At 37.7% G+C, this 19300-nt stretch overlaps 1 protein-coding gene and 1 pseudogene across 4 annotated transcripts in view; both read right to left on the reverse strand.

Moving 5' to 3' along the window:
* SLAIN2 (SLAIN motif family member 2) overlaps positions 1 to 19300 on the reverse strand; it is a 77278-nt gene that overhangs the window by 7569 nt on the left and 50409 nt on the right. For 2 of the 4 annotated variants that reach the window (XM_010366450.2, XM_030919558.1), the window contains one exon: positions 18640 to 18717. The exons of the other annotated variants lie outside the window; for them this stretch is intronic. In XM_010366450.2, the coding sequence (XP_010364752.2) occupies positions 18640 to 18717 (78 nt within the window). The remainder of the gene's footprint in view (positions 1 to 18639; positions 18718 to 19300) is intronic. 4 annotated transcript variants of the gene reach the window in all.
* Positions 3629 to 3894, reverse strand: LOC115893938 (annotated as a pseudogene).

The following is a 19300-nucleotide window of genomic DNA, read 5'->3' on the forward strand; positions in this document are numbered from 1 at the left end:
AAACTGTCCCCATGATGTCTACACAGAAAATCCCAATGAATCTACACACACACACACACTTCTAGAAATAATAAGTGAATTCAGTAAGGTCACGGGACTGGATAAAAATACAAACTCTGATTATGTTTCTATACACCAGCAACGAACATTAGAAATCAAGATTGAAAATACCATACCAATTGCATTGCTCGAAAAGAAAACCACTTACGTATGAATCTAATAAATCTCAGCCAATGTAAGTTTGCTGTGAAGAGCAAACGAGTAATAAATGTGTAAACTGTTAGTAAAATGTAAAATATTAAATTGTAAGGCATTCTTATCTGTGGCTTTCTTATCTAAAGAATAGGGCTCCTTTAGCCTGCTACAGATGAGTTTCCTAGAAAGATATTCAACAATGCCACACAGAACAGTCTCCTAGGCTTTCCTTATAAATTAACTCAAACGTGTTATTACCCAAAACGTATTACCCAAATTGATATTGACAAGTTACAATTTCTCTTTACTCTTTTTGAATACCAAGAATTACACTCGAGTCAGGCATAATGTGAAGGAGAGCTATCTGCTCTGAGCAAAAATGAGAACTCTATAAAAATGACATGACTAAGAATCCTAACCTTGGTGTCTAAGTTATCTTCGAATTAGGACGAAGTGTAATAGAGAATTCATATCTTAAAATATTTTTTTCTTTCAATAAGTATTTAATAATTGTGCTAAGTTTGCTTTCTAATTAAGGTTTCTATAATTCAGGCATGCACTTAACCCTAAAATGAAAAAAACTGAATAAATTATACGTATCTTTTTAGCTTGATAATCACTGAATACAAAATGCTTTACAAAAATATATCCAACATGTACCTAGCAATACAAAAGTTAGATAATCCAAGTTGTCTTCACAGAGCAGTTTTCCTTCAAACTACAACTTCCATTAGCTGCATAATTTATAAAACCTATAAATGTCCAGTAAGTACATAGTAATAAAAATAAACACACTGCCAAATACTGGTCATCATGACCAATGGGAAACATCATTTATTAAAACACATATGAATTCCATTATTAACAAATGAAGGACAAAAATATCTCCTTGTCACCTATGCCTTACTATATTGTTATATCATTTCAATTATTCAATGGTCTCTACACTATCAATAATAATCACAATTTATTGATACAATAAGTATTTAAAAATAAGTTCTGGCTGCTAAAGAAAAAGATGAATTAAATATGATTATCTCACTACAGAGTTAAAGAATCGTTGTAAAAAAAATTATTACTGACCATGTACTCTAACCCTCTCACTTCATGGACAAGGGAAATTACCACAACCACAGAAGCCAACTGAGCAAATAAATAGGAAAGTCAGGATGTCGTGTTATAAATGAACTGAACCCAGGTCTGCTGATTCCCAGATCAGCATTCTTTACCAGGAACCAAAAGAGAAACATCTCTGGGGGTAGAAACTAAAGTGTCATTATCAACATTTTTTAAATTTATTTTTTGAGACAGAGACTCGCTCTATTGCCCAAGATGGAGTGCAGTGGCACAATCTTGGTTCACTGCAACCTCTGCCTCACAGGTTCAAACGACTCTTGTGCCTCAGCCTCCCACGTAGCTGGGACTACAGGTGCATGTCACCGGGTCTGGATAATTTTTGTATTTTTTGGTAGAGATGGGGTTTTGCCATGATGGTCAGGCTGTTCTTAACCTCCTGGCCTCTAAAGTGATCTGCCCATCTCAGTTTTCCAAAGTGCTGCGATTATAAGTGACCCACCGTACCTGGCCAAAGTGTCATTATCAACACTAATTTTCAACCAGACTCAGAAAGTTTATTTGTGGGGTTACCATCCTAGGCAGGTTTTATAAGGTATGACTCCAAAGCATATTAAAATGGCAATTGCTGACAAGTAACCATAAAAAAAACCGACATAGAAGCCTTTGATTTCTTCTTCCATTAATGTACATGACTCACTACTATTTTTGTAAGCATACAAAAATTTTGTTAGTTATTAGAAAAATGTATTAAACATAAGAGGCAGAAAATGCCCCGAGAACAGGGCTTCAATACCTTTTCTTCCATAAATACAAAAAGATATATATGAATGCATAAGCTACCAGCAAACATTTACAGCTTAATCTTCGAATTTACTCTATTAAATAGAAAGTAACTTTGGAACTGATCCTCTTCAAGATAACTGCCCCAACCTCAATAATGACTTTTATAAATAAACTTTTTAAAAAGAAATATTTTTATTCAACTGAAAACTGTAACTACCCTTTGGGTACAAAAGCTGAGAGAGAGAGAGAGAGAGAGAGAGAGAGAGAGAATGTGTGTGTGTATATACAAACATACAATACAGGAACTATTAACATTCATTAGATATCTTCATCCTGACAGGGGAAGTTTTTAACAAAATAGCCACATTTCCAAAATTAGGGAATTGATTATGTATCAAAATATATGATATCAAGATTTATTGAGAGACACATTAGTTTTAGTACATAGTATATATAAACAGCTGTACATCTATACCTATATAACTTATTGTATTTTAGTTTAATAAATTATCTAACATATAACTAACCTTAGAGTATCTAGTGAGGAAAAGGGAAAAAATGTCAATGTCAAGATTAAGAAACATAATTATGAGGATTCTTGAAAGATGGTATCAGCATTGGTGTAATTTACGAATTTTCTCAACTCTCTCCATAAAAACATACAGAGCAACTAACTAGGAAGGTCAAACCAAAACCCATTTACAACAGCTATAGTAAAATCAGGTGATGGAGTATCTCCATGATCCCCAAAATACAAGTGGGTAGGAAGAAGCCACTGACAACTACAAGACCACATGAATTATCAGCATCTGCGCAGAAGGAAGTAGAGGAATATCTCAATGTCCTGAAAATTCCAAAATAACCAACAAGTACTCATATAAAAAAAATGCTGAACAGAAGGTGAACTGGGAGGGATTTGCACACTCCAGTAGCGAGTGAGTACAAGAGGTCTACTGTAAGGTCTAGGAGGAACATGAGTGGCTATGAATTCTTAAAATTAACCAGTCAAATCCCTCTTCCAGGTAAAACTTCAAGCTAAAAAAAAACTCAGAAGATAATCCAAATAGAGCAGAACAGGGACATTCCAGATAAAGGAAAATGAAGTCCAGATAAAAGCAGGAAAGAGTTCAAAATGCTGTGAGGACTACTGGATATCCACATACAAAAGAATGAAGTTGGACCCCTACACTTCACACTATTAAAAAATTAACTCAAAATGGATCACAGACCTAAATATAAGAGCTAACCCTACAAAGTTCTTAGGAAACTCTCACCCCATCTCTAGGGAAGTACTGAGAAAGGCAGATGCTGAGGACTAGGAAGGCTTTGAAGTTTCCCAGCCTACTTATCCTCCCCTTCTCAACAAGGAGAGCTGTTCCCTATTATCCCTCTCATCCAGTCATCCCTTAAACACACACATACACACACTCACTCACTAGTTAAAACAACAACGACAAAAAAAAAACACACCAACAAAACAAAGTTGCTTCAAGTATTCATGGTCAGGGGTCCTAGGCTGGGACCTGGGGTTATGGGTCAGCAATGGAAGAGGGAAGAGGAAGAGGAGGAGCCATCACTGTTTCTGCTATAGGGCTTCCTTCCTTGCTGCATTCTGCAGCAACTCTGTCTACCTTGTCTGCTGGCAACTGCACATATTGGACCACTAAGCCCCTAATGAAGATGTGAGGATATTTCTCAGGGTCTGTAACGCTGATGTTAGTTAATTTGATGTTGAGATACTGATCCACAGAATGGAAGGATCCACAAATATGCGGGTCATTCTTGAGTTCCAGGTCCACATCCTTGCCCACAGGGACTGAAAAAGGAATAGAAGAGCATAGTCTTGGTGCTGGTGCTGCAGGCCAGATGGGGAGGAGGGCAGGATACCACAAGCAGAGCCAGACTTGGGGAAGGGAAGGGCCACAGAAAGCTCTAAGTACCAAAGGGGAAAACGCAGCAGATTCATGTAGGGGATTCACGTCTGGGAAGAGCAGGCGGGGTAGAGCAGAAGGGACAGGAGTAATGACTAGGGTTAGGCACTGATTTCTTATGACACCACAAGTGTGATCCATAAGATCAAAAATTGATAAATCATACTTCATCAAAATTAAAAACTTCTGTGCTTCAAAGGATACCATAAAGAAAGTGAAGAATAAATCCACTGAGTAGGAGAAAATATTTACAAATCATGGATCTGATATGGGACTTGAATCCAGAATATATAAAGGAATGCTACTACTCAATTAAAAAAAAAAAAAAAAACAGAGACAAAGAATTTGAATAGACATTTCTCCAAAGAAGACATACAAATGGCCAATAAGCACATGAAAAGATGCTCAACGTTAGTCATGCAAACTAAAAACTACAATGAGATTCCACTTTATAACACTTCACCAGGATCGCTAAAATAAAAGACAGTAAGTGTTACTGAGGAGATGGAGAAATTGGAACCCTCACACAGTGCTGGTGACATTCTAAAATGTTGTAGTCATTCTGGAAAACAGTTTAGCAGATTCTTAATATGTTAAACATAAAGCTACCATATGACCCAGTAATTCCACTAAGTATATAATCAAGAGAACTGAAAACATGTCTGTCCATGTAAACACCTGTGCATGAATGTTCACAGCATTATTATTATTATTTTGAGATGGAGTCTTGCTCTGTCGTCCAGGTTGGAGTGCAATGGCATGATCTCAGCTCACTGCAACCTCTGCCTCCTGGGTTCAAGCAATTCTCCTACCTCAGCTTTCCAGGTAGCTGAGATCACAGGCGCCCACCACCACACCCAGCTAATTTTTGTACTTTTAGTAGAGACGAGGTTTCAATTCACCATGTTGGCCAGGCTAGTCTCAAACTCCTGACCTCAGGTGATCTGCCCACCTCGGCCTCCCAAAGTGCTGGGATTATAGGCGTGAGCCACTGGGCCTGACCACAGGATTATTCACAATAGGAATTTGTTTCCACAAAGAGTGGAAACAAGTATCCACCAAGTGATGAATGGCTAAACGAAATGTGGTGCATCCACACAATGGAATATTTGGCAATAAAAAGGAACAAAGTACAGTTATGTGCCACTTAACAATGGGGATATGATCTGAGAAATGACTCGTTAGGCAAGTTTGTCCATGTAGGAACATCAGAGTGTACTTTCACAAACCTAAGTTATTTAGGCTACTATATACCTAGGCTATAAGGAACAGCTGATGGCAGGGCCGGGGGAGGTGGAGATGGTTAATGGGTACAAAAAAAAAATAGAGAAAGATCTACTATTTGACAGCACAAGCAGGTGACTATAGTCAACAATACCTTAATTATATATTCTAAAATACCTTAGCGTGTAATTGGATTGTCTGTAACACAAAGGATGAATGCTTGAGGGGATGGGGACCTGATTCTCTGTGATGTTATTACTTCACATTGCTTGCCTGTATCAAAATATCTCATGAGCTCCATAAATATACACACCTACTATGTACCCACAAAAAATTTTTAAAAATAGTATAAGGCTCCTAGGCTACAAACCAATACAGCATGTTACTGTACTGAACACTGTAGGCAACTGTAACAGAAGGGCATTTGCATATCCAAACATATCTAAACATAGAAGAAGTACAGTAAAAATGTTATAAAAGACAAAATATGGTAGATCTGTATAGGGCACTTGCCATGAATGAAGATTATAGAACTGAAGTTGAGTGAGTGGTAAGTGAGTAGGGTGTACCCTACTGCAAACTTTATAAACACTGCACACTTAGGCTACACTAAATTATTTTTCTTCAATAATAAATTAATCTTAGCTTACTGTAACTACTTTATAAGCTTTAACTTAAAAATTTCTTGGCTCTTTTGTAATAACACATAGCTTGTAACACAAACATGTTGTACAGCTGTCCAAAAATATTTTCTTTCTTTATATCCTTATTCCACAGGTGTTTTTTAATTTTAAATCTTTATTTATTTTACTTGAATTTTTTTTTTTTTTGGCTAAAAACTGACAGAAACACACACATGAGCCTAAGCCTATACAGGGTTAGGATCATCAATATCACTATCTTCCACCTCCACATCTTGTCCCACTGGAAGGTCTATGATGGTACTAGGTGACAGAAATTGCCACCATTGTACATGTGATCCATTGTTGACTGAAATGTCGGTTTTTTGGTTTTAGATTTTTTGAGATAGGCTCTTGCTCTGTTGCCCAGGTTGGAAGTGGTGCAATCACACCTCACTGCAGACTCAACCTCTCAAGCTCAAGCAATCCTCCAATCCTCAGCCTCCTAAGTGGCTGGGACCACAGGTGCATGCCACCATCCCTGGCTATTTTATTTTTTCTGATGCAGTCTCACTATGTTGCCCAGGCTGGTTTCAAACTCCTGGGCTCAAATGATCCTCCCACGTCAGCCTCCCAAAGTGCTGGCATTACAGGCATGAGCTACTGTGCCTGGCCCTGAAACGCTGTTATGCAGCAAATGACTATACTGATACATGCTACAAAATGATGCACTTAGAAAACATTATGCTAAGTAAAAGAAGCCAGTCACAAAAGATCATATATGGTTTAATTCCATTTATATTAAATGTCCAACACAGGCAAATCTAGAGACAGAGAAGGTAGATGAGCAGGTGCCAGGGGCTAGAAGAAGTGAGGAATGAGGAGTTCTATTAATAAGTATGGTGTTTCTTATGGGGGTGATAAATATCTTCTAAAATAAGATAGTGGTAATGGTTTCTCTCTCTGTGAATATACTAAAAAACACCAAATAGTACACTTTAAGAAAGGATAAATTTTGAAAGTGGAGGGAGGGAATAAAGGAAAGAAATCTCAGAAAAGAAGCAGCCATGTTTTTGAACACTTCCAAATATAAGACAGAGCTATAGAACCATAAAATTAGTAAGTCTTAAATCAAGCTAAGTGCTTAGAAAAATCAATTTCATGGAAAAATGAGCAATAGAAAAGGACTGAAGTCAAATCACACATAAAGTTATTACAAGAAAAAAAGAATAAATAAGGAGTAAAGTAACACTTCTACAAGAAGTGAAACCTTACCAGAAATCATGGTAAGAAATCACACACACAAAGATGAAATTATCTAATATTTCAAATTTTAAAAATATTTTAATATTGCTACAAGATACGAAAGAATAGCATAAATCAGAGAGAGAAACACTCAGAAATGAGCTGATGGAACTCAGGAAGGAATCAGCTATAAAATGAATCATTTTAAGATGAAGTCTAAGGAGAAACATAAGAGTCAATATACACAATAGATAATGTTGTAAGAGAAACAGACAATGAAAACAAACTTTTATAGAAGTGAAGAAAGAAAAAAATAATTCAAGAGAAGGCAACAAATATAGAAACAAGAAACGAACCTCGAACATGTGTACAACAGGGGTCCCCACAAAAAAGAAAACCAAACCAAGAGAACAGAATATAAAAAACTACAATTCAATGAAACTTTTCTGAAAAAAAAAGTTTGCTACTCTATAATGAAAGAACACACCCCGAATCTGGGAAAAACAGCTCAGAATGATCAATACTAAGACATATTCTAGTAAATTATTGTAAAGAAAAAGAAAATATCCATTGTACATCCAGATAAAAAGATTATAACAGAAACAATTCTTTATTCCTGCAGAAAGTGGAGTAATACATTCAAGTTAAAGAAAATGTGAGCCAAAGATTTCATATCTAGACAATGACTTTCAAGTATGAAAACAAGAGATAAGCTATCATCAACATGTAAAAACTGAAAAAATGAATACTGTTCTCATAACTCCTTAAGGAATCTATTAAAGAATGTTTCAGACAAGAAAAATGACTGATGAGACAATGACATATAAACTGGCGTTAAGCATCAAATATGTATTTAAAAGGAGAGCCTAAACTAAGTGAGGTATGTGAAGGAGAAAACAGTATGTATCTGACAATGTGGATACAGCTTAACTAAAAAAAAAAAAAAAAGCATAACCAAAAGTTGTAAAAATTGTTTTCAGTAATCATATTGTATGTCATGCTAATGTTATCCTAAGAACACTTTATGTGAAATATGGGACAAAACAAATTATTATGATATTCTACTTTTATGTGTTGCTGAGAAATAAGTTTCTCAGGATGGGAGAATGCTAGAGGAGGTTAAATAATTGCCCAGAAGCTCTGCATTTAATCTTAAAAAAATATACAAACACAAACCTACACATATGTTTCCTAGCTCTAGTAACTACAAAGACCGGGAAACAATGACCAACCCAGTAGCAATTAAGTATAGCTAAACACACAGATTTTGGTCTTGAAATACCAAAAGCAAGCAGGACTTTTTGGAGAAATGCCTGACTCCAGGTCTCTGGCAAGAAACGTACAAGACCAGCCAATCTTGCCATACCAGCTAGCAAGACGGTATCAAAGACTACTAGAGTTGTTTCAAAAAGACTTGGAAGCCAACTTATAAAGGCTTCCAGTAAAGCTGGAAAAACATCTAGAATGAACTGAAACATATTTAAAAATAGGTTTAAATCTGTAATTTCATAATGAAAACCATTTTTAAAAACTGGTCACCTTTGGAAGGTGCCACATTGCCATTTTTAAATTTTATAAACTAGTAAATAAAGGGAAAGAACAAATATTTGGTCTGAATTTCCTAAAGAAACTACCACTGGGTGACCAAATAAGGAAAAAATTCTCTTTATACAGTACTGTGACAAATAAAAAAAGGCACACTGGAATTAAAATTCCCAATTCTGTAATACCTAATGAATTATGAATCTAGGCATTACACATCAATGACTGCTAACATCATGAAAAGAGGAAACCCCACTTTATGCACCTTTGGATAAAGAAGCACCACTACCTATGCAAAAAAAAAAACAGTTTTGCAAAAATAGCAAAATAATTTAGTTAACTGCCTAGATCCAACTATCACTTTATAGAAAATACAAGGGAACTTGCTAAACAAAGCCATGAAAAAGTAATCAGCAAAATCCAGCCTGTAAGAACCTCTGCAGAACAAATGATCTGGTGGTTTCTTCAAAGAAACAATGAGACAGAGAAAAGAAATGGAAGAAAACTATAAAGTAAGAGAAACTTAAAAAGATGTATCAAAAAGGCAAAACTAGTTTCAAAACTTGGATGATAAAACTATACAAAAAAGGAAGTGACTGCTATAAAAGTTCAGAAGAGTAGATACTTTCTGGGGAGGGGTCAAGAGAGGGTTGTGTTTGGAAGCAGACAGGTGGAGGATGTCTGAGGTGCCAAGTTTTAGTCTCCTGATATGGATGGTAGTTACAAGGGTGTTTGCCTTATAAGAATTAATTAAACTGTGTATTGGTTTTCTGATTTCATGTTTTATTTAAAAATAATAAAGTTTAAAAACAGATTTATAAATCAGCAATCACTGTAAATTTATTAATCCCTAAATTATTAGATAAACGCAATACAGTCTATGAAAGAATAAGTCAAGTCCTAGAACATCAAGGTATGGAGAGAAATATGTTAACAAAGTTAATGTATAAGTGGAGGGGAAATTAGAGAGGATCTGAAGAGGTATACTAAGCTGTAGTGATACTACTGGAAAAAATGTTTCATGGTAGCAGCATTTTGACTTATCTATAAACAAGTGGGTCAGGGAACAATAAAAATATAATGAGGTTGATTGGATACAGGTGAACTTTAAAGAGCTGTAACTTTCTTTTTTTTTTTTTTGAGACGGAGTCTCGGAGTCTCGCTCTGTCGCCCGGGCTAGAGTGCAGTGGCTGGATCTCAGCTCACTGCAAGCTCCGCCTCCCGGGTTTATGCCATTCTCCTGCCTCAGCCTCCGGAGTAGCTGGGACTACAGGCGCCCGCCACCTCGCCCGGCTAGTTTTTTGTATTTTTTAGTAGAGATGGGGTTTCACCGTGTTAGCCAGGATGGTCTCGATCTCCTGACCTCGTGATCCGCCTGTATCGGCCTCCCAAAGTGCTGGGATTACAGGCTTGAGCCACCGCGCCCGGCAAGAGCTGTAACTTTCATATTCTAAAAGGCAGTCAGCACTTAACTGGAAAAATTAAGGTACAAATTTCAGAGAGGAGAAAATTTTGACCTAGGACTTTCTCAGCAAAGGAAATTGACGGCTGTAATCAACTACAGAGAAAGACAAAGGCCTTAGAAAACCATAAAAACATTAAGTCTAAATGTAAAATAAAACCTATAATGTTCAGTTATCATTCCAAAAATAGCATGAAATGGTCTAACAGGAATGTGTGTTTGGAGGGAACCTCAACAACAGCCTCCATACTCTTTCTTCTCTCATTCTTCAAATTTTACATATCAAAATCATAGGAGGGGAAACAACAACTATCATTTTAATTGTTTCTAAGAAGTCTGTGTATGTCAGAAGCTAGTTTTTGAACACAACTGTAAGAGGAGAAAGCAAAGGGGCTAGAACAGAGAAGAAAAGAGGAAAAGATATAATGAGTGTATCTTGTTTATGATGCAGATTCAATAAACACTTGTCAGCTGACAGAAAAGACAAATTTTTAATTTTGATTTCTAGGTAATCACAAAATTCATTCTCCATCTTCAGGTAGTCTAATATCATAAGGCATTTTAAAATCGAATAATTAGAAATGCAAAAGTCGGAGGGTGGGCCAAGGTCAATTGGAAGTAGCAGTGGTCTGCAGCTCTCACAGAGAGGAATGAAAAGAGGAAAGAGTGAGTGTATTCTGCACCTTCAACTGAGGTATCCAGGTTCTTGCACTGGGACTGACTAGGCGAATAGCTTGACCAATGGAGAGTGAGGAAAAGCAGCGGGATGAGGCAATGGCCCACTTGGATGCAGCATGGAGCCAGGAGAGCCCCCACCACCAGCCAAGAAAGCTGGTGAGTGATTGTGCAACCCTGCCCTGACTTGGGAAACCACGCTTCTCCCACGGATTCTTGCAACCCACAGATCAAGAGATTCCCTCACAAGCCCACGCCACCATGGCCTAGGATCCAAAGCACAAAGCTGTGTGGAGTCTCGGCAGAATGGTCACTCAGGCACTCATGGAGACCCAGTAGTTTTGCATACTCCAGTTTCAGGAATTCATGCAAGGCAGGAGATCCCTCCATGCATTACCCTAGGAAGGGGGCTGAATCCAAGGAACCAGGCAGCAGTGTTCTGTGGGCTCCATTCCCACAGCACCTCACAAGACCCACTGGCTTGGAATTCCAGCTAGCCAGCGGTAGCAGGCTGGAGACTGCCTGACACAGACCGAATTTCTAGGAGGAAGGGTGACTACCATCGCTGTGGTTGGAGTCAGCTGTGCTAGCCTGGTGGCTCTGGAAAGTCCAGGTGGTTCAGACCAGGAGTTCCGCAAAATGCAGCACAGCTGCTGTGCCAGATCGTGGCCAGACTGCTTCAAGTGGGACCGTGATCCATCCCTCCTCACTGGGCAAGGCCTCCCTGTGAGAATTTCAGCAACTCCAGCCAGGGTTATATGAACGAAATTCTGATGACGGAGCCTGTGGAGGATGGACAACCGCTGTCTCTGTGGTTCAGCCAACAGCTTTTCCAGCCTGCTGGCTCTGGAGAGTCCGGACAGTCTGGACAAAGGGGGCTCCCCCGAGAGCACCACACCTGCTCCGCCAAGGGCAGTCAGACATCTTCTGTAAGTGGGACCCTGATCCCATTCCTCCCAACTAGGTGAGACCTCCCAACAGGGGTCTCCAGATACCTCATAAAGGAGTGGTCAGGCCAGTATCAGGTCAGTGTCCCCCTGGGACGGAGCTCCCAGAGGAAGGGGCAGGCTGCCATCTTTGCTGTTCTGCAGCCTTCACTGGTGATACCTCTAGATGCAGGAGGGACTGAGGTGACTAGGGTCTGGAATGGACCCCCAGAAAACCACAGCAGCCCTACGGAAGAAGGGCCCGACTGTTAAAAACACAAAGCAACAACATGAACAAAAAGGACCCCACAAAAACCCCATTCAAAGGTCAGCAACCTCAAAGATCAAAGGTAGATAAGTCCACAAAGATGAGAAAGAATCAACGCAAAAACACTGAAAACTCAAAAAGCCAGAATGTGTCTTCTCCTCCAAATGACCACAACATCTCTCCGGCAAGGGCACAGAACTGGGCTGAGGCTGAGACAGCTGAATTGACAGATGTAGGGTTCTGATCTTTGCTGAGCTAAAGGAACATGTTCTAACCCAATGCAAAGAAGCTAAGAATCATGATAAAACAATCCCAGAGCTGACAACCAGAAGAGCTAGTTTAGAGAGGAACATATCTGACCTGATGGAGCTGAAAAACAACAACAACATGAGAACTTCACAATGCAATAACAAGTATCAACAGCAGAACAGACCAAGCGGAGGAAAGAATCTCAGAGTTTGAAGACTATTTTCCGAAATAAGATGGGCAGAAAAGAATAGAGAAAAAAGAATAAAAAGGAATGAACAAAAAGTCAGAGAAATATGGGATTATGTAAAAAGACCAAACCGATGAATGATTGGGGTACCTGAAAGAGATGGGGAAAACAGAACCAAGTTGGAATACATACTTCAGGATATCATCCAGGAAAACTTCCCAACCTAGCAAGACAAGGCCAATATTCAAATTCAGGAAATCCAGAGAACCCTAGTAAGATACTCCACGAGAAGATCAACCCCAAGACACCTAATCATCAAATTCTCCAAGGTCAAAATGAAGGAAAAAAAAAAAAATTAAGGGCAGCCAGAGAGAAAGGCCAGGTCACCTACAAAGGGAAGCCCATCAGACTACCAGAGGACCTCTCAGCAGAAACCCTACAAGCCAGAAGAGATTGGGAGTCAACAGAAAACATTCTTAAAGAAAATAATTTCTAACCCAGAATTTCGTATCTGGCCAAACCAAGCTGCATAAGGGAAGGAGAAATAAGATCCTTTTCAGACAAGCAAAGCTGAAGGAATTCATCACCCCCAGTTCTGCCTTGCAAGAGCTCTTGAAGGAAGCACTACATATGGAAAGGAAAAACCACTACCAGCCACTACAAAAACACAGTGAAGTACACAGACCAGTGACCCTGTGAAGCAACCACATAAACAAGTCTGCAAAATAACCAGCTAACATCACGATGACAGGATCAAATTCACACATAACAATATTAACTTTAAATGTAAATGGGCTAAATGCCTCAATTAAAAGACATAGACTGGCAAGCTGGATAAAGGGTCAAGACCCATGCTGTCTTCAAGAGACCCATCTCACATGCAAAGACACATATAGGCTGAAAATAAAGGGATGAAGGAAAATTTGCCATGCAAATGGAAAACAGAAAAAAGCAGGGTCGCAATCCTACTTTCTGACAAAACAGACTTTAAACCAACAAAGACTGAAAAAGATAAAGAAGGGTATTACATATGGTAAAGGGTTTTTAATTCAACAAGAAGAGCCAACTATCCTAAATATATATGTAACCCAATACAGGAGCACCCAGATTCATAAAGCAAGTTCTTAAGAGACCGACAAAGAGACTTAGACTCCCACACAGTAATAGAGATTTTAACACCCTTCTGACAATATTAGAAGATTGAGATAGAAAATTAACAAAGATATTCAGGACCTGAACTCACCTCTGGATTAAGTGGACCTGATAGAGGTCTACAAAACTCTCCACACAAAAAACAACAGAATATACATTCTTCTGATCACCACACAACACTTACTCTAAAAGTGATCACGTAATAGTCCTCAGCAAATGCAAAAGAACTGAAATCATAACAGTCTCTCAGACCACAGCACAATCAAATTAGAACTCAAGATTAAGAAATCTACTCAAAACCACACAACTACATGGAAAGTGAACAACCTGTTCCTGAATGACTCTTGGGTAAACAACGAAATTAAGGCAAAAATCAAGACTTCCTTTGAAACTAATGAGAACAAAGAGACAACATATCAGAATCTCCAGGATGCAGCTAACGCAATGTTAAGAGGGAAATTTACAGCACTAAATGCTGACATCACAAAGCTAGAAAGATCTCGTATCAACAACCTAACATGACAACTAAAAGAACTAGAGAACCAAGAGGAAACAAACTCCAAAGCTAGCAGAAGAACTGAAGGAGACAGAGACAAGAAAAACTCTTAAAACAAAACAACACAAACAACAACAAAAAAGAACTCAGAAGCCTTTTTTTTTTTTAAGTTAATAAAATAGACTGCTACCTAGAATAATAAAGAAGAAAAGGGACCAGGCACAGTGGCTCACGTCTGTAATCCCAACATTTTGTGAGTCCAAGGTGGGTGATCACTTGAGGACAGGAGTTCAAGACAAGTGTGGCCAACATAGTGAAACCCCGTCTCTACTAAAAATACAAACAAATTAGCTAGGCATGGTGGCATATACCTGTAATCCCAGCTATTTGGGTGGCTAAAGCATGAGAACTGTTTGAACCCTGAAAGCAGAGGAGCTTGCAGTAAGCCACGATTGTGCCACTGTACTACAGCCTGGGCGACAGAGCAAGACTCTGTCTCAAAAAAAAAAAAAAAAAAAAAAAAAAAAAGAATCAAATAGACACAACCAGAAATTATCAGGAGAATACCACCAGTGACCAGAGAAATACAAACAACCATCAGATAATACTGTAAACACCTCTATGTACATAAACTAGAAAATCTAGAAGAAACAGATAAAATTCCTGGACACATACACCCTCCCAAGACTGAACCAGGAAGAAAATGAATCCCTGAATAAACCAATAATTAGTTCTGAAATTGAAGAGGTAATATATAGCCTGCCAATCAATGAAAGCCCAATACCAGACAGATTCACAGCTGAATTCTACCAGAGGTACAAAGAACGGCTGGTACAATTTCTACTGAAACTATTCCAAACAACTGAAAAAGAGAGACTCCTCTCTAACTCATTTTATGAGGCCAGCGACAACCTGATACCAAAACCTAGCAGAGACCCAACAAAAAAAAGAGAAAACATCAGGCCAATATCCCTGATGAACGTTGATGCAAAAATCCTCAATATAATAGTGGCAAACTGAACCCAGCAGCACATCAAAAAGCTTATCCACCAAGATCAAGTTAGCTTTATCCTCAGGAAGCAAGGTTGGTTCAACATATGCAAATCAATAAATGTAATTCATCACATAAACAGAACGAAAGACAAAAACCACATGATTATCTGAATAGATGCAGAAAAGGTCTTCAATACAATTCAACATCCCCTCATGTTAAAAACTCGCAATACACTATGTACCGAAGGAACATACCTTAAAATAAAAAGGGACACATGTGACAAACCCACAGCCAATATCATACTCAATGGGCAAAAGTCTGAAGCATTCCCTTTGAAAAGCGGCACAAGACCATGATGCTCTCTCCTACCACTCCTATTCAACATAGTATTGGAAGGTCTGGTCAGGGCAATCAGGGAAGAGAAAGAAATAAAGGGTATTCAAATAGGAAGAGAGGAAGTCAAAGTGTCTCTTGTTTGCAGACGACATTATTCTATATCCAGAAAACTCCATCATTTCAGCTCAATAGCTTCTTAAGCTGATAAGCAACTTCGGCCAAGTCCCAAGATACAAAATCAATGTGCAAAAATCGCTAGCATTCCTATACACTAACAACAGGCAAGCAGAGAGCCAAATCATGAATGGTTTCCCATTCACAATGCTACAAAAAGAATAAAATACCTAGGAATACAGCTAACAAGGGAAATGAAGGACCTCTTCAAGGAAAACCACAAACCACTGCTTAAGGAAATCAGGGAGGAAACAAATGGAAAAACACTCCATGCTCATGGATAGGAAGAATCAGTATCGTAATATCATGAAAATGGTCATACCGTCTAAAGTAATTTATGGATTCAATGCTATTCCCATTAAACTACCACTGACATTCTTTACAGAATTACGTATCTCAAAATATAGTGAAGAGTATTAAACAATAACCATCATTAATTCCTTCTTAGTTGCCTCTTTCCTTCTAAATAACTATGAAACAGGCAAAACATAAATGTTGTTGCTTCTTTCCTTCTGTATTTCCTTCTTTCATATGTTTGTTGGCCACATGAATGTCTTCTTTTGAGAGTGTTTGTTTATCTCCTTTGCCCACTTTTTAATGGGGTGTTTAGAAGGAAAGAGGTAACTAAGAAGGAACTAATATCCTGTTATCTCTGCATTCACTTTGTCTAATTAGTCTTCATTTTCTTCCCCCTGGCTTGGTGAGGTCTCTGCCCTATTTACCTCCACTTTACTAAGTGCCCAACAACAGGGAATAAATAAAATATTTCTTAAAGCAGTTTAAATAGTCACTTCCATGAAGTCTTAAAAACATAGACTGGACTGTTTTCTTCAGGGTAGGACAGGCTGAAGAAACACAAAAAACTTGCAAAAAGAAAACGCAAAGAACGTGTCCACCCTTTTTTGACTTTAGCAGCATGACTATATTCATTCAACAAATTCTTATGGAGTGACTCTGTCAAGCAACACAGTTCTTACTTTCCATTTTCAAATACCTGCTACTACTAAATGCAATTAAAATCAAAGTGGCTACATTTCCAATGGCTAAGTAATCTTCTTCCTCCTCCCATGATCCTGTCAGCCCTATGATATATTAGCTTTCTAGGTACAGGTTCATCCCCAGGATGGATAAACTGATTTGTGTGCCAATTTATCATCTGTTGGTCCATGTTTCTTTATTGGACACGTTTAATATGCCAAATATACCTGTGAACAGGTGGCCTCTGTCTCCTGAGTGCCTCACATCCCTACAAGAGAAGAGACTCCTGCCAGTCAATGCAGACCCCTCCCTTTAATGTCTCGGTATGAGGGGAAATCAGAAAATCCATTTTGACCTTGGATCCAAAAGATATCCTCCACTTCAGCTTCATCAATAATTAAGCTAATATTTTAAATCTTACCTTATACCTGTGTCCATTTCTCAACTGGTTAAAAATTTATAGAGAAGAGGTAGGTAATGGTAATGCCCACGTCAAAATACCAATCAGAAAATATAAAAGTCTGGATCAAGTTAATTAAGTAAGAGATTAAACAAAACAGAATAGCACACCCCCCACTCCCCTCCTTCTTTCCCTTTACTAAGTCAATATAGACAGCTAGAGATGCCAAGAATTCCAGTTCATAACAGTTCTAAGTTTGGGCTTTCCTGTCATCTTATCACAGAGGGTAGGCAGTTTGGTGGCTTGGAGTGATAAAAATAATGTAACCCCTATAGACAAATTTTAAAATTTCAGCTAGAAGTTATGGTTTTCTTAACCTGATCAATGGAGCAACATGAAATCTTTAGGTAAAAATTTTAAGTTATGTAAACCTACTTAATTCCAAAAAACATTATGAAACAGCTTACAGAGGCAAACAACAAAATGTATATCAACTTAAAATCTTCTACTATTTTATTACGGTATAGTGATCTCCTGCCCTAGTTTAGATACCACAGTGTTTTCAGGTTCATGTTTTTATATGCCTCCCACACCTAGCCATGGAAGTACTAAAAAATACTGAGAAGTCTCAAAAAAAAGAAGCCTACAGTTCCCAAATAAGTACATAAAAAACCCTTTCTATAATGACCCCTATTTGTCACTTCCTTTCCCATCAAACATTCATACTGGAGGCCTATGGTCAACTTCCGATAATCAAAACACAAACATTCATACATTCTGCTTTTTTATTTGCCTATTTGACTTTCCTTCAAATTCTATTATCTAAAACAATTTCCTTAAATTATACTCAATCCAAGAAATCACTGCAAAAACATTTGCAGTAAATTTGCCAAAACTTATATTATAGCACTTTTGTAAACATAACCAAATCTTTTTTTCCCAAAAAAATCTAATTTCTTCTTCCTGCGCAATTTTCTTTAGTGCTTTACCTCTGTTACATATTTTGGTTATTTACTGAGGTCTAAAGCTATCAGAAAACCTACATGTTCTGGATACGGAAAACATTTTTCCTCTTTGTTTCATACCATTTCCTCTGAGGCCTGTTTGTTTTTATTACTGTTAGTCTATCCAATCCCACTGTTTTCTCTTAACTCTTCTTCTGTCTGGCTGCCCATTCAGTGTCTTGGAACCAATACTGGACAGCTTTGATGTACAACCTTCATATATTTCTTCAACTATTGTTATGAAAGCTACAACTCCATAAACATTCCAGACCTATCAGTTAACCACAACTTCTGATTTAACTTCAACTACCTTCTAATGTGGAAGTGTTCCTATTTTATACAGATAAGTAAAACTAAAACTCGAAGGCCAAGGAAAAAACATCAACATACAGAATGTCTGACATTTGGTTCATTTTAAAGCACTTATGAAGTTAAGTTGGCATAAAATTGAAACGATGCCCTTTCATTTTAAGTTGGTAAGAAAAATATATTCTCTATATACCATTTACTCCTTTGAGAAAAGCAACCCGATACATACCTCTGTAGAAAATGTTTCTTCTGGATTTATCCAAATAACAGAATAAATCCTCATTATTTTATTATTTTTCAAAATAAGACTAAAATGTGCCTTACAGACACCACTGACTCAGTATGTCAAATGGCTTAAGATTTAACTAGATCATTTGCTGAAATTTTAAACTGAGTAAGAGGCTGTAGTTACCTCTTTTTGTAGATGAAGTTTGAAGCAACTGTTTGGCTTTGAGGGAAGTGCGAGGCAAATTTTTCAGCCTTTGCGAAGCTGTTGAAAAATAAGGAACTGTAATATTTGCCTGGAAGTACAAGATAAAGGCTATTGCGTCTATAAACTTGAATGTTTTAATACAAACTTAAAAATTTATCAAAGAACAGAAGCCATAAGGTGCAAATATGTTAGAATCCTAGAAGCAAAAGAATTTTAAAGTGATGCTTAGTGCATTAAGTTGGAAAGAAAAGGGGAAAGAACATAAACTTTAAAAGAGTTTCTTATAGATGAGAAAATCTCCAATATGTCAATTGGTCAAAATATCAAAGAGAAAACAAACCACCACAAACATGCTAGGTATACAAAGAATACAAAGATAAAAGTGATGAACACAAGCACACAGTATAAAGTGCAGCACTTGTTTAACGCAAAAAAAGCAGATTTTGGCAAAGCAGTTATTGTTAGATGAATTACTCTAATGTGAAACCATAATCTGCATACTCAAAAAGAAGAAAACTCAGAACCCAGCAGGTCCTTGGGGAGTCACAATCTAGTAGCTTTAATATGTTCAATATCATCTTGTAGAGTACAACTAATTTTTTACCTCAGACTTTGGATATCTAAGCACCATATCTAAGCT

The sequence above is a fragment of the Rhinopithecus roxellana genome, chromosome 2, assembly GCF_007565055.1.
Source record: "Rhinopithecus roxellana isolate Shanxi Qingling chromosome 2, ASM756505v1, whole genome shotgun sequence".
NCBI lineage: Eukaryota > Metazoa > Chordata > Mammalia > Primates > Cercopithecidae > Rhinopithecus > Rhinopithecus roxellana.